Below are 16,204 nucleotides of genomic sequence, written 5' to 3' on the forward strand. Positions count from 1 at the left end.
TTTGAGTCTTTGTTCGTAAAATATAAATTAATTAGAAAAACGTCTGGGTAAAGTCCCTGGATGATTCATAATATACGGGGGAGGAATGAATCGGGACAAGATGATGGAGAGAGACAAACAACTGACAGGGAGAGGAGGAGGAGGTGGACCAGGTCGAGGTTGCCTCCACCTTGAAGAAAACCTGCACAAAAACACACATTACACACTTTCAAGCTTTGTGCTACATGCAATTTATAGCGCTCCCTCTCACTGGCTAGGCTCTGATTAATTTCTTTTGTGGCGCTGTCAGCTGGGTGCTTTTACACACTTTGACACACGTGAGTGGCTCCGAGCTACACGAGCATGGATGGACCTTGGGCTTTGGCGCCACAGTGTTCCTGCAACACGCTACAAGTCAGTTACGTAACAAGTTCTGTCATTTAATTACCCAAAAGCTCCATCAGAGCAAATTCACAGTGATAATGTATGTTTTAAAAATCAGTCAGGCTTAATTTTTGCAGGGAGTGAAACAATCAGACAGATAAAAATAAGTTTTTGTCTACGGAGAAGGAGAGCTCAGATAACATACCGTATTGGAATAAATGTAGTAAACTGAGAGCACTGCAGTATGTCCTTCTATGACTTTGCTTTATTTTTGTCTTTGTTCCATTCATGTCTTTACATGTGGTTAAATAAATAAATGTAATGATTATGTATTCGATTAATTATGAAAAAGAGGAGACTGAATTAATCTAAATATGTTTTCATTTTAACTTCTCATCTCATGTACAGTATTTGCAGATAATTAACCTACACAGACCCAGTGCTAATTTTGTGTCAGTTACCAAATGAATTTTGCTCTCTATTTGACCTTTCTTAAGTGATTTGTCACCATTTATTATAATATTATCCTCTGCATTTTGTATTTTTTCACTGTAAATTGTATATATTCCAACATTTAACCCATAAGGACCCAATGTGACTTTTGTGGCAGTCGACTTTTTCTCTCTATTTAACCTTTCCAAAGTGTTTTATCACCAATTATTATAATATTATCCTCTGAATTCAGCATTTTTTTCAAGTGAAAAATCATCCATTTTCCTATATTTTATTGACTGATCATGAAAATGTTCATCAAAGCTCAGCATCAATTCAAAGGTTATTGAATCAAAACAGAAAAAAAATGAAGAAAACAAGACTTTTTCAGTAAAATCTAGCATTAACTAAACGTAAAAAAAAAGTGTCTCCATCCACTGTCATTGATCCAACTCTATGGGTTTTACTGGTGAATCAATGTTGTAGAAGATGACGGTGTTTCCACGTTCACTATGGAGCCTCTGAACGTCCAAATGGGTCATATGTGATGACCATGAAAAGATGACAAACTGTATTTTACACAATTATTTAGATGTATTGATAGGATTAGTGGATCAACAGGTATTAAACATTTTACATCAGTTGATGCTTTTAGGTCAGTGGTGGACGTTTGGGTCTTTATGGGTTAAGATGCACAAGAAATGTGAGTCTGATTATGACGTTGAATTCCCTGAAATATTTGATGTATAACAAATTATTTTAAGTTCTCATGTTAATGGATCTGTAATGGTTTATGTTCCAACACAAATGAATAAACACCATCCGCTCAGGAAGATTTAGCACTGAATGAAAGTATTTTTGATGAATACATGTTAACATTTACATGTTCCCAAAACACCAAGATGAGTGTTGATAAAACCACTGCAGTGTTGTCTGTTGTCTCAGGATTCATGGATGCCAAACAACATCTGTGGCAGCATCACCCTTGCAGTTTTGTGTATTAAATATGTAAATGCTATCACTGAAAATACTAAGACACCGACTACATTACAACACACATACATACATTGAAATACTATACATCAATAACATGACAAATTTCTTTTGACGTATTTATTTTGTGGAAAAGGCACTCACTACATTTAATGTGATTTTTTTTTTCATAAATTAACAGCACACACAGTACAACAGTTTTTCAGCTTGTCAAAGATCATGGTCATGAACAGGCTGTAGCCAGTGTTGGGGACTAAGTAGTTGCATTTAAAACAGTGTTATGTCATTCAGTTGTAAAATAAATCTAACACTAATATAACTACTGAGAAAACTCAGTCTAGTGTCTAGACAGGCTATAATTTCACTGTTTTTATTGTCTCTTATTGGCACTGCTTTTTGGCCATGAAATCAGTGCACATTCATTCTTCAAGGAAGTAATAAAAAATAATCAAATGTAATAAAGTGCATGTTTATATGCAGTAATTACAATAGTCACATTGATTGATTACATCTTTACATCTGTTACCTTTTTTGTTTCAAAATCAATTTTTCCAACACTGCCTACAGTTGTCAGATGAACTGGTTAGAAGTAGTTCAGCTTTAGAAATGCAGCCCATTGACATTTTGATAAGATGAACCTGTAAAACTCAGATGAAGTACAAATGTTTTGGTGTCATACATGTTAGTGAGTAGAGCTCTGGGAGCTAAAGGAAAAGCACATTTCAGAAGGGAGATAAAATAAAACAGACACATGACGTTAAGTTCTTTTTTTATGCCTTGACTGATAAATGCAGTGGAAGTGCTTGATATAAAAAAGAAAACAAATATGCAAACATGCTTGATAGTTTCAAAATCAAAAAGTTCACATTCATCTCAAGACATACATGAATGTCAAAGTCAAAAGAATTAGAGTGTAATTCTGACAATCTCATGGCTAAGAGGATTACATGTGTGTCCATAAGTAGGTTTCCAGCAATGTGTAGACTCATAGTTAAGAGAAAGGTGAGAGAGCCACGACTGAAACAACAAGTATCATTACAGCAGCGGATAGTCTAAGCTTTCAAGTCAGTTTATTTCAATTATCTGCTATGGTTGTGTCTGAATAACCATGCACGTCAAGATATATAGTTTGTCTTTTTTTTTTTTTTTAGCTTTTAATACGCAGTAGTTTGTACCCTAAGGCTACATTTTCAATGTCATATAGCATGTAGGAATACTTGTACATGTCAGCTAGGTAAGTGCTCATATTGTATATTGATCCAACAGAAACACAGCCTCCCAATCTCCATTCATTAAATTTTGAAGTCCTTTTGTAGCACTGCTAAATATAACTCCCGCATTATGAGACGACAAAGAGATCGATAATGCTCCTGAAGATGGATGACATGGATCTACCCCGCTAGATGTCCTGCCCACGTTGCTAAAAAATAAGACTCGACATGACGGCCTCTGAAATGTTTCATATTAGCCACAAAAGTGACAAGAGACAGCAGAGCTGGCGAGAACTTAAAAGCTGTTCAGTAGTCTGTACATAAACATCCAAAATGAGGTATTTTAACCACAGTCTCTACTGTCTCTTCTATTTTTATTCATTTTTGGCAACATGTTTTCTTCCCATGGCTATGGCACGATGACTGGATTTCCCGGGAGCAGTTCCAATTAGCAGTAGGAAAACAGAAAGGCACATTTCTTGACATCTCGAAGGACTGTGCACTCTCATTCTGTCCGTATCTTTCACTCAGTTTTTCGTTCTTTATCTGTCTGTTCTTTCACTCAGTGTCTAGTCATTCTCTCTGTCTTCTGCTTGTGTTGGCATGAACTCATTCAACTTGCTGCGCTCCATTACATACTGTGACAGGTTTGTCAGACTGGTGTTTCCCTCTTTCCTTTCTCCATTTTCTTCATCTGGATCCACGTCTTCCTCTCCTTCTTCCGCCCTCTCCTCTCCTAGTATGGCGCCGCTGGTCATGATGCATTCACTGGCCCGTCTCACATCTTCTGGAATGTTCCTCCGCAGCTCACGGTTCTTGTTGCGTCTGGCCAGTTTGGTGAGCGATCCGAAGCGCATGTTGAAGAGGTTCTCCTCAGATGAAGATGCTGTCTGCTGTGTTTGTACATTCCCCTGATGGTCATACGGTTCACAGGCTCCCTTCAGCCTCAGATTGTTCAGCTTAGTGTCAATGCTCTCCTGGGAGGAAGTTTTGAAGCGACCGGCGTCGAGGCTGGCAAACATGGCCCTCTTCTCTGGTGACAGCATGTCCAGGGAGTGCGCTCGCTGCTCCAGGCCTAACCGACGGCGCTCCATGCTGCGGATGGTGGCCGCCCGCTGGAGCTTGTCATGGACCTCGACACTGAGGCGCCGCTTTGTTTCTCGAAACTCTGCACGTACATTCGCCTTCCATTCCGCTGCATGAGCTTTAATCCCTCCTACCTGTAACAAGTGTAATTAAGATCAGAAGAGGATTAGTAAAAGATATGTGAACAGAGCCAGAGTCCCTGCAGAATGATGTGACATTACAACTATAACAATTAAAGGTTCATTATTTAAGATTTGTGCATACCTGAGGAGTTACAAGACTGTAAACAAAAGCTGTTTATTTATTTGTTGATGTTAATGAACTGTGTTTCTATACCAATGCTAGCAAGAATTAAACAGTTATTTTAGGAGAATAGCATCTCCACAGTTCCCATGAACCCAGTACCATTGGGTTTTTATTTATTGCAGAAAATAAAGCAGTGGGATAAAGTTTTCAGACACACTTAAAAGCTGACAAAATCTCAAATGTTATTATGAAATATTTGAAGAAAAACTCATTTTCTTGTATCAAAAAGTGTTTCCTCATCAGACAGACCCATTCATGTTTTTTCAATTTCATCAATGAAAAACATGAATGCAGTTATTACTATAAATGAACTACACCACCGTTACATGACTTCAGCATCAACACCATTAATCTCCTAACTTGGAATTTGATTTCAAGAGCTCTTCTACGTAAAAAAGTTTCCCTTTGCATAACCTGATCTAGCTACTGAAATAATGCTCTGCAAGAGCGCAACACATAACAGTCAGTATAAAATTTAAGAAAATGCAGATGTCATCATGAATGTAGGCAGCTGAAATGCAAAAAATAATGTGTAAATCTTACTTATTGAGCCTTTAACAGATTTTTTTCTGATTGATTGATTGTTTATTTTAAAATATAACATTAAAAACAAAACAACAAGAGAAATTTATGTAAAAAGAAATGAAAACATATTTGAAAAGGAGCGGGATGAATTTTAACTTATATACTCCCATCCCCTTACCCCATCCTTCTACCTACCCTAAATTCCCATGTCAGATTACATAAGTAACTCAACAAATCCTACGCATATCAGACTAAATTCTGACTAAGCACGAAACACAAAAATGCTATATTATATCAAAGATAGACTCTGTCCATTTCATAACAGTAATACACATGTCAAAAAAGGATTTAACAGAATCCTTAAGAAGTGTGTCCAATTAGCACAACTTCTAAAGATTCAGATAGGTGCAATATGAACATCTCACACTGATCAACAAAAAAATTAATCTTAAAGATCATTGCTAAAATCAATGCGACTTGAATTGCAGTTTTTTGGGGGAATGGGCAGTCTGATAGGCTGCAAGAATTCCTCTAAAAATCTGTGAAATCCTACAGGGACTGCACTGTGTTGTATCAGTTTAAAATAAAGAAAAAACATCCAATTAGTCACCAATTCACTTTTATGATCATATATACAGAACATACATAGCCAGAATGGAAAAAAGTGTCTGTAGTGCGATAGCTGTTAACCCTTGAACAGCTCTAACAATAGAAGTCTTTCCAAGATGAGTCCAAGCACTAATTAAAACAAGAGAACAAAGCAGATTTGCTGGTAGGCAGCAGCTGACTGACCTTTTATTTTCTGCCACTCTAATGTAATACTGTGCAGTGTAATCAAATGAACCCCACCTCCTCTTTGGTCTTTTTAGACAGCACTCGAAGCCAGTCTCCTATCATGCTGAGGACAGCTGCAAAGTATGCCAAACCCACCAAGATCCAGAACCAGACCAGAGGCTTGTACCAAGGCTTGTACTTTATCATCTGGTTCCCACCTAAAAACGAAAGAAAATTAATTGTCCGAACACAGGTACGCAAACACGACAAAAGAACCTAAGAGCATGATGTCACAAAACCGTACCTGCCACATAGTCTCCAATTCCCACCGTGGTTAGAGTGATCACAACAAAGTAGAGGGCCTCCAGCGTTGTCCACCCCTCGATGTGTTTGAAGATGACAGCAGGGATAGTGACAAAGACAATGCAACCAGCCAGGATGAACAGGATGGTGGACGTCACTCTGATCTTAGTCTGGCTGATCTGCTTGTGTTTTTGCTAAGAAAGACAGATGAACAAAAACATAGCATTATTAACGAGTGGTGCCAGGCACAACAAACCCTGCCCCTCGCACATATTTCGCCCATTATAAATAAACTGTAAAATTTTTAAAATTCCTAAAAAATTTGAACTTTGACCTACTTTTCCCAAAATGCACTGACATCTATTCTGGGTCACTGGAAATCTATAAACCAAATTGGGTATGAATTCAACGAACAGTTTTGCTGCTACAGACATTTGAAATTCTGCCCATTATAAGTAAATGGGGGGAAAAAAAGATTGAAAAAATTTGTTAAAAATTTTAACTTTGACTTATTTTTCCCAAAATGTACTGACATCTATTCTGGGTCATTGGCAATCTAATAACCAAATTTGGTATGAATTCAACCAATATTTTTGCTGCTATAGACATTTGAAATTTTGCCAATCATTAGTAAATGGGAAAAAAAAATTTAAAAATGAATTAAAGATTTGAACTTTGACCTACTTTTCCCAAAATGTACTGACATCTATTTTTGGTCATTGGCAATCTAATAAACAAATCTGGTATGAATTCAACCAATAGTTTTGCTGCTATAGACATTTGAAATTTTGCCCATCATAAGTAAATGGAAAAAAATATATATGTTAAAAAAAATTATAAAAAAAATTGAACTTTGACCTACTATTCCCAAAACGCACTGACATCTATTCTGGATCACTGGCAATCTATAAACCAAATTTGGTATGAATTCAACCGATAGTTTTGCAGCTACAGTGTTAACAAACAAAGAAACAAACAAATCAAACCAAAAACAATACCCCTTGCCCCCCCTTCAGGGGGTGTGGTAAAAATCAGACAGAGTTAAAGCAAATCACAGCAAACAGAGTAAAAAAAATATGTATGTCCATACTTACCCTGAAAATCTTTTCAACTCTCAGAATACTTTTAACAAAGATGGTCCCTAGCTGGTCTCCAATCCCTGCCAACAAGCAGCCAAAAAGTGGGATTCCAAATATGGCATACAGGATACAAAAAATCTTTCCACCTTGTGTGCTTGGAGCTATGTTTCCATAACCTGTCAGAAAAATGGAAGCACAAGGAAGGAAGAGAACAAAGGAGAAATGAGGTAAAAAATTATACAAAGTGGAAAAGAGGAACTGGGTCAGGGTTTTATTTGGGAAAATCTGTGAGAATTTGTTTTTTTTTATTTAAAGGGACAATTTGCAGTATTTTTAGTTTAATACATTCAAAAAACGATTAAAATTTTCCTCAGAGTGTGAATAAATAATAACTTTGTTATATGAAAATTGTTTATATAATGTGTTAGAAGATGTCTACTTAAGTCAGCATGCTAAGCAGCTACACCTGGCTTGTCCTGCCTCATAAATATCATTTTATACCTAAAAGGCACATGAGTCACAGTAGGAGAAAGGTGTATGTCATAGATATAAAAAGAAAGGCAGGAAATATGCTCTTATAATATGTTACCACAGTACCACAAACCCAGGAATCTACATAAACTGGATGTGTATTTTTTCAGTAAATGATAAGTGTAATTATTATTTATACAACTTGAAATTAATATTTGTATCTGCACATCAGCCTTGATTTTAGTTCTATTAGAACTTGACAGCAGGGAAGTTTGTTGTATGTAGGTGTCACTGAGACTGTTTACATGCACAGTAAAACTCTGATCATTAGCCGATTTCTGGAGTTATCAGATTGATCTTGTATTCAGCATCTGATATGTTTTATCAGAAAACAGTTATCTGATTATGAGAAACCAGATTAACACACCTGGATTTCTCCTCAATAATCCATTAATCTGATTTAGTTTCATTCTTTTGTATCTATGCATGAGTAAAAAGAGAAATTGTAGGAAATGGAAGTCAAACATGAGCAGAAGACAATCACAGGAAGTTTGAGTCTACATCACTATGTACATATGAACTCCAGAAGAAATCTGATAATGGACTGAAACACTGAGCCCCTTTACATGCACACCAACACTCCTATCATTATCAGATTTCTGGAGTTATCAGATTATTCCAGCAATCATGTTAACAGGATAATCTGAGTCTTTATCTGATAACAGCAGTAATCTGATTATGAGGAATCAGATTAACACACCTAGATTTCTCCCCAATACTCTAATGTCTTCACACATGTATACAGGTTAAACTGATTTTTTGCCCCCCAGTTTTTTTACATCTGCGCATGGGTAAAAAAAAAAAAAAAAAAAAAAAAAAATCTATATAAATGGAAGTTATGTAGCAACAACATGAGCCTAAGGAAAAAGGTAAACAAACAATGAATTTAAATGAAGGATAGCAGCGACACGTAACCTATTTTGCAGTCTTATTAGCTCCCACATTAGGACAGGTAACGCTGACACCGTAGGCGGCATGAAGTGTACGTCTTACGTCATAATTCATTCATTTGTACATTTGTACTAAAAAAAAAAAATAAAAAAAAATCAAATAATGGACTGAAACATGTAAACCAGGTTTTTTCGATTCTGAAGTGCATATAAATGCGTTACATCTGATTATGGCAATTACTCCCAGTTATCAGATTTTTATGGTCATGTAAACAGGCTCAGTGTTTTTCAATTATCACATTTCTGAGGAGCTTTTAACCCATAAAGACCCAGTGCTACTTTTGTAGCAGTTCCCAAATGAATTTTTCTCTGTATTTAATCTTTCTTAAATTATTTATCACCATATATCATAATATTAACCTCTATATTTTGCATTTTTTCTGTGAAAATCAGGTATTTTCCTATATTTAATTTACTGATCATGTACTCTAGTCATCATGATGAGACTACATCTAAGGGTTGTAATATTAAAAACAGAGAAAACTTAAGAAAAAAGTGACTTTTTCAGTCAAAAAATATCATTCATTGAGCATAAAACAAGTGTGTCCACCCACTGTCATTGCTCCAGCTCCATGGGTTTTATTGGTGAGTTAATGTTGTAGAAGATGACGGTGTTTCCACGGTAACTATGGAGTATCTGAACGTCCAAATGGGTCATATCTGATGACCATGAAAAAATGACAAACTGCATTTTACATCAATTATTTCAACATATTAATAGGATTAGTGGTTTTAAAGTTATTAAACATTTTAGATCAGTAGATGCTTTTGGTCACCGGTGGATATTTGGGTTTTTATGGGGTAAACATGTCAGATCTGATTATTACTGTACAATTATCTGATTACTCCCAATTATCAGATTTTCTCATTTGTAGTTGTCTCCTATTACAATAGCAGTGAATTAATAACTCTTTGGTAGGTAGGTGCTAACTTTCCTGTCTTCATTTTATATCTGTGGTGCATTCTAACCAGACTACTCTATCTGAATCCCTCATGTTCCTGGACTTCTTGTGGATCCTCCTGGACCCCCGCCACCACTACCACATCTCTGAGTGTAAAGTCTTTGTGATCAGTCTAATAATAAATGAAGAAAACAGCCTCTCGCTTGCATGTCAATAACTGTTCTTTTATTCAAACCAGCATAAGCACTGAATTCATATTACTATTATTGTACTTTCACTTCACTTACTATAGTTATAGTTCTACTTCTGTCTTTGACTATTCTGTAAATAATGTACTGATTGATTATATGGAGGACAACTGAATTCCCCTTGATAAAGTGAACTTCAGTCTCAATACTTTACATTACTAGTTTGATGAGTGACAGGGCACTGATAATGCACTATTGATTAGATGTAGAAACATTACTAAGATGATATATTACTGGGTAGCAAAGCAAATTAATTTCATGAACTTTAGCTTAAAATATAGTGATGCTGGATCATTTCAACTTGACAATGACAGAGCACAGATTCCATGCACACAGTAAGGGTCACACTATATTCATACCCCTTTCATACTGGATGAAAGCCTACAAACGTCTCATATTTGTCTTTAGTGTGAAGAGAAACAATCGAGCACAATTATCATTAATTTCTGAGTCAAATGGCCACATATTTATTGACTCCAGCTCCAGTAAACAGTAATGGAAAAATGTCTCCTGGGTATACCCAAGAGATCATGGATTGTGAAAGCAGTATTGAAGTAAATGGTATAAAACTGTTACTGTGATAAGACTGTCTCTGGCCTCCATTAAGCTTTTTACAGTTTGAGGCATCAAGTGTGACAGAAAATTAAAAAAAAAAAAATACTAGCAAACCTGTCTACTGGCAGTGTGAAAAGAGCCTGTCATCTGTTTTGGAGGGATTTACCCTGAATCTGACCCTGAATAGACAGTATATGGATATTTTTGCCTTAATGTATTAATTATTATTATTATTGTTATTATTATTATTATTATTATTATTATTATTATTATTATTATTAGTAGTAGTAGTAGTAACATATTATATGTTAATATTAGAGCTGACAAAATTAATGCGTTAATGTGGATTAATCCATCATCAGGATTAATCTGATTAAAAATTTTAAGGCAATTAACCCAACTGCCATGACTCTGAATGTCTCTGGCAATGTATTTGGGTGAGTTTGTCCAAGTAGGGTTACTGTCATACATGCAGAAATGGTCAGTTGATCCGGTAGTGACAGGTAGCAGAACCAACCCATGAAGATGGAAGATGCTAAACAGCACTTTGGCCCTTTGGATGGAAATATGAGGACGAAAAAAACAAGATGGAACAGTCGACTGAAATAAAGTATTTTGCACACTCTGCAGGAAGGAGTTTTCTTTTCACTGAAGCACTTCCATCTTAAAATACCACATTAATGTGAAGCATACGTTAGTTGGAGATTCTGCGAGCATTTCAGCTAACGTGTCACCCAGCTTGCGACAAATGCATTAAGTGCATATATTCCTTTCTTTCTTGAGTCTGTTTGTTGATGCAAAATGAAACATGATTAATATAGATTAAAAATTAATGATACTAAATTGTAATTAATCAAAATTAATCCACAGCAACCCTGTGATTAATCAGATTAAAAAGTGTTATCATTTGACAGCACTAATTAATATATAAATATATAATAATAACAAGAAAAGCACTCAGAGAGCGCAGACCTCCGCCAAGACAGATCTGCCCCCCCATGTTTTTTTGTTTGTTTGTTAATTTGTTTGTTAGCACTGCACTGTTTGGTCTGCACTCTCCGAGTGCTTTTCTAGGAAAGCACTCGGAGAGTGCAGACCTCCACCAAGGCCGATCAGTGGGGCCCCTTTCCCTTTCCTTGTGCCAGTATCAACATTTCCTGAAAATTTCGTGAAAATCCGTCCATAACTTTTTGAGTTATGTTGCTAACGAACAAACACGCACACACGCATGCACGCACACAAAGCAAAGCGATCACAATACCTCCTGGCGGAGGTAATTATGTGGGGAAGGTCAGTGTTCATCACAGCTTCTAGGTAAAATGATGTTAAGTTTAAATATTCATTTTCTATATAATTAATTGCTCCTTTAATGAAGTGCATATTTTGAGATAAAACGTTTTTTTGTTGAAGGCAATGGAGATGATGAACGCAAGAGTAAATATTTTCTGGATATCAGCATACCAAGGTCATTTTTCAGTCAAACATGCAGGAAATACAAAGATTATATTTGTGTAAACTTTTTATTTTGCTTGTAAATGCCACATATCCCTTTTGCTTCAGTAATATAAATTTATACTACTAGAATGTATAATATCCATGTTTGACCTTCCTATAAGAAATGCCCTGGTTGCAAAAGTTATCATCTGATATAAACTCAAGCCATAACATCTTTGTCAACATCCTCCAGGATCATTATCTTCACAGATTGTTAAACCTCTTAGTGCTTGAGCTTTGCTTCATTTAACAAGACCTCATGAGGGCACAAGCATTTGGAAAACTCACCTGTGGGCAGCAATGAGGAGAAGATTTATACATTTATACAGTGTTCAAAGGTTGTCATTACAATGCAATGTATCGGTATGATGTCAGAGTCAACATATTTAACAGATTTACTACTACTTTATGAGGAACAAAAAAAGACATGATTATAAATAAATAAATACTTGAATAAATAAATAAATGCTGAAATAAGTATACAAATGATTAAATAAATTATTAAATGTTAACATTTCATGGCATTTTTACCATATTTTTATATATAAAATAAAATAAAAAAGAAATTAAATATATGAATTCACAAATGTCTAATTAAATAAACATATACATTTTAAAAAGCATGCATAATTGAGGAAATAGATAAATAAATAAATATAAAAGTATGGTAATAAAAATGTAAAATATAAGCATTCAATTGTTTATTTATTCATATATGTGTGTGTGTGTTTATTTATTTATTTATTCAAGTATTTATTTAGTCATTTATTTTGGCATTTATTTATTTTGCTTTTTATTTAGTTCTAATTATTTCATTTTTTGTCCCTCATACTACTTAACCCTTTACGACCCAAATATACACCGGTGACCAAAACCATCTACTGATGTAAAATCTTTAATACCTGTTGATCCACTAATCCTATCAATGCATCTAAATAATGGGTGTAAAACACAGTTTGTCATCTTTTCATGGTCATCAGATATGACCCATTTGGACGTTCAGAGGCCCTGCAGTTACCATGGAAACACTGTCATCTTCAACAACATTGTTTCACCAGTAAAACATATGGAGTTGGATCAGTGACAGTGGATGGGCACACTGGGTTTACGTTCAGTTAATGCTAGATTTTGCAGAAAAATGTATCTTTTTCTTCAGTTTTCTCTCTTTTTGTTATAATAACTCCAACGGAATCTCAGCATGATGATTAAAGCACATGATTAGTAATGTAAATATAGGAAAATACCTATTTTCATTGAAAAAATGCTAAATACAGAGGATAATATTATGAAAAATTGTGATAAAGCACTTAAGAAAGGTGAAACAAAGACAAAAAAAAAAAGAAAAATCGAGAACTGCCACAAAAGTAGCACTGGATCTTTATGGGTTAAAAAATTACTTACCTATAGTTGTGATGACAGTTCCTGCGAAGAAGAAGCCACCGATGAAATCCCAGTAGCTAGAGCTGTGGGATGCATTTCCAATAGGACTCACTCCTGCGCTCACTGCATCCACTGCATGCTGGAAAAAGCAAAAATGTTTAGTTATTTTTAGTGCTAATGCTTTGGGTATAAAAGTCATGTGTGGAAGCTTCTTAACAGAGACAGAAACAGTCGTTACATAAACACTTGACATGTGTTCATACTCTTAATTGTCCTAAACTGAGACATCCAGGGTTATGATTGCATGCCAACACAACAAACACATGCATCTGCTTTGATTTGATTGCAATCCTGAGAGCGTGAAGAGGGTGAGGGCATTAACCCAACGCACACTCTTGTTTACATGTGTGTGTGCAGGTGTGACCCATGCAGTAGACTGTTGAACACGTGAGATAACTGAGAATAATGTGATGTGTTGATCAACCCTGGAAGACTGATACCTGAGAAAAGAGGAAAACAGGGAGCAGGGGGCCTGGAAAAATGAGGGGAGGGAGGTGAAAGTCAAATGGAGATGCTGCTGAGGGGTGAGTGGTACGGTAAATGTATATAATGATGGTCAGGGTGCGATTTGTTGGGGGGATGGGGAGAATCAAGCCCCCCTCTGGTTTTTACATCCCTACTTCTGCTGAATGAATTTCATCCTCGGGGGGGACAACCAACCAATTTTGAGTTGCCCGTTCACCATAAATCCTCTACCATGTTGGCGTGATTGGCCCCTATCCATGGTCCTGAAACTTAATTAGACCATCTCCCACATCGCAGGTGAGGCCGTCACAGAAAATTAATGTTTGATGTATTTTTAGTTTCCATTAAAATCGAATGTTCAACATGTAATAGGGCCTACCGTTAACTTAAAAAAGAATTAAGCCTGTTGATTGCTTGTTTTTTCATGATTAAAAAAAAAAAAAGCACCCTGATGACGATACAGTGACATTATGTTGTTCCCCAAAGCAGCATTTCTTTTAAAAACAATTATTAATACCCTTGTTATTAAGAGTCTGGAGTGGTGCAGAAAGTAGTCTTAAAACTTGGAAAAATGCACTTTGATTTACCTGGTTCTCTAGTCTTTAAGTCAGTGGGTTCTTGTGAGTCAGATTTTAATTAAATCCCTGAATATCAGTGGTTAACACAATTTTAAAGCTTTAATGAGCTCATTTACATGACCATAAAAATCTGAAAACTCAGAGTAATTAGATAATTGTGATAATGTGATGCGTTTACATGTACTTCAGAAAAGCAATAATCGAAAAACTCCGGTTGGTTTGTTTTTTTCAGTCCATTATCGGCACATATGTACACATGATACATACATAATTGTATACTTCCTGTTTTTGTCTTCCACTCACATTTGACTGCATCACATCCATTTTCTTTTTGTAACTCACTTTTTATTGGTTTTTCTTTCTTTTCACTCATTAAACATTGTACAGTGACACAACAGGAAAGAATTATAAGAAAATATATCAATAAAAATATGAAAATCAAATGTTAGAAAAAACAACAGAAACAAAAAATAAATAAAATACAAAAACAATGGACCACTGTGAATTTTGTTATGCAGGATATGTTTTTACATTATTACTCTTTCCAGGTGAGATAAGTTCAACATCCTTTTTATACGATTTTTTTTTTTTTTACACGTGCAGATGTAAAAGGATGAAATAAATCAGATTAATGGGTATACGTGCACAAAGACATTGTGGAGAAATCCAGGTGTGTTAATCCCATTTCTCATTATAAGATTACTGTTATCTGATAAAGAATATCAGATTATGGTGTTTACATGATCACCTGAATAATCTGATGAATCCAGAAATCAGATAATGATTGGAGTTTCAGTGTACATGTAAAGTGAAGTTGTAAGAGTGTATTTTGTGTTTGGAGCTGGTTGTTTAGTTAACTTAATCTCCAATATAACAACTGTTTATATCCATGATAACAGCCTTTTCTTTAAGGAATGAATTAATTGAGAAATATAATGTACAGATTAATCGACAATGAAAGTAATCGTCTGCAGCCATTATGACTCTTTACTTTTTGTGCAAAGCATTTTTGTTTTACAGCTTTATTAAAATATTACTATTATTATTATTATTATTATTATTATTATTATTATTATATTATTATATAATAATAATAATAATCCACCAAAACCAAATTCATTCACTGATTTAAATGTTTGATACCTGTTGTTCCACTTATCTTATCAATACATATAAATAATTGGTGTAAAATGCAGTTTGTCATCTTTTCATGGTCATCACATATGACCCATTTGAACGTTCAGAGTCTCCATAGTTACCGTGGAAACACCATGATCTTCTACAACATTGATTCACCAGTAAAACCAATGGAGTTGGATCAATGATAGTGGATGGAAAATGCACATTTTATGGTCAGTTAATGATAGATTTTGTAGAAAAATGTATCTTTTTCTTCAGTTTTCTCTTTTTTGGATATAATAACCCTCAAGTTTAATCAAAGCTTTAATGAACATCTACATAATCAGTAAATAAATATAGGAAAATACCATATTTCCACTTAAAAATGTAAATAAACATTGTCACTGCAAAGGATATTCCATAAAAAATAGATAAAAATTGTATCTGAAAAATTGTTGTCATGCTTTTTTCACACAGGACAAGTACTTATTGCAAAAAAAGAAAAAAAAAAAAAAAGCAGAAACTTGTCATTTCCTTGTACTTGGGAGGCTATACACCATCCATACCTAACTAGCACATGATCTTCTCCCTGGCTCTTCACGTGGAGGTGTTTCCACACTCAGCATTCTTACTCAATTTACATCTTTTAACAGTTCACACAGACTACATCTACAACAGACCTTATTTTAAAAGATCTTAATCTCCCTTTTCTTGTGTCAGCCTTTTTTTTTTTGTCTCTTTCTTTATTCCCAGCTTGCCTAATGTAGGATAACAGTTAAAAAAAACCCTACACACGTACACATAATTCTGTACATTTAATGCATCATTATTCTCACCCATTTTCCTTCTA

At 35.0% G+C, this 16,204-nt stretch overlaps 1 protein-coding gene across 2 annotated transcripts in view; it reads right to left on the reverse strand.

The window, feature by feature from the left end:
* Window positions 1–1,955: 1,955 nt before the first annotated feature.
* The window catches only part of kcnk10b (potassium channel, subfamily K, member 10b), a 42,590-nt gene continuing 28,341 nt past the window's right edge, over window positions 1,956–16,204 (reverse strand). For both annotated transcript variants that reach the window (XM_030126093.1, XM_030126091.1), the window contains exons 3-7: window positions 13,154–13,271; window positions 7,088–7,248; window positions 5,995–6,187; window positions 5,766–5,908; window positions 1,956–4,219 (exon numbers count right to left, since the gene is read on the reverse strand). In XM_030126093.1, coding sequence (XP_029981953.1) covers window positions 3,569–4,219; window positions 5,766–5,908; window positions 5,995–6,187; window positions 7,088–7,248; window positions 13,154–13,271 — 1,266 coding nt within the window. In that variant the 3' untranslated portion in view covers window positions 1,956–3,568. The remainder of the gene's footprint in view (window positions 4,220–5,765; window positions 5,909–5,994; window positions 6,188–7,087; window positions 7,249–13,153; window positions 13,272–16,204) is intronic.

This window comes from Sphaeramia orbicularis, chromosome 22 (assembly GCF_902148855.1).
Source record: "Sphaeramia orbicularis chromosome 22, fSphaOr1.1, whole genome shotgun sequence".
NCBI classification, from domain to species: domain Eukaryota; kingdom Metazoa; phylum Chordata; class Actinopteri; order Kurtiformes; family Apogonidae; genus Sphaeramia; species Sphaeramia orbicularis.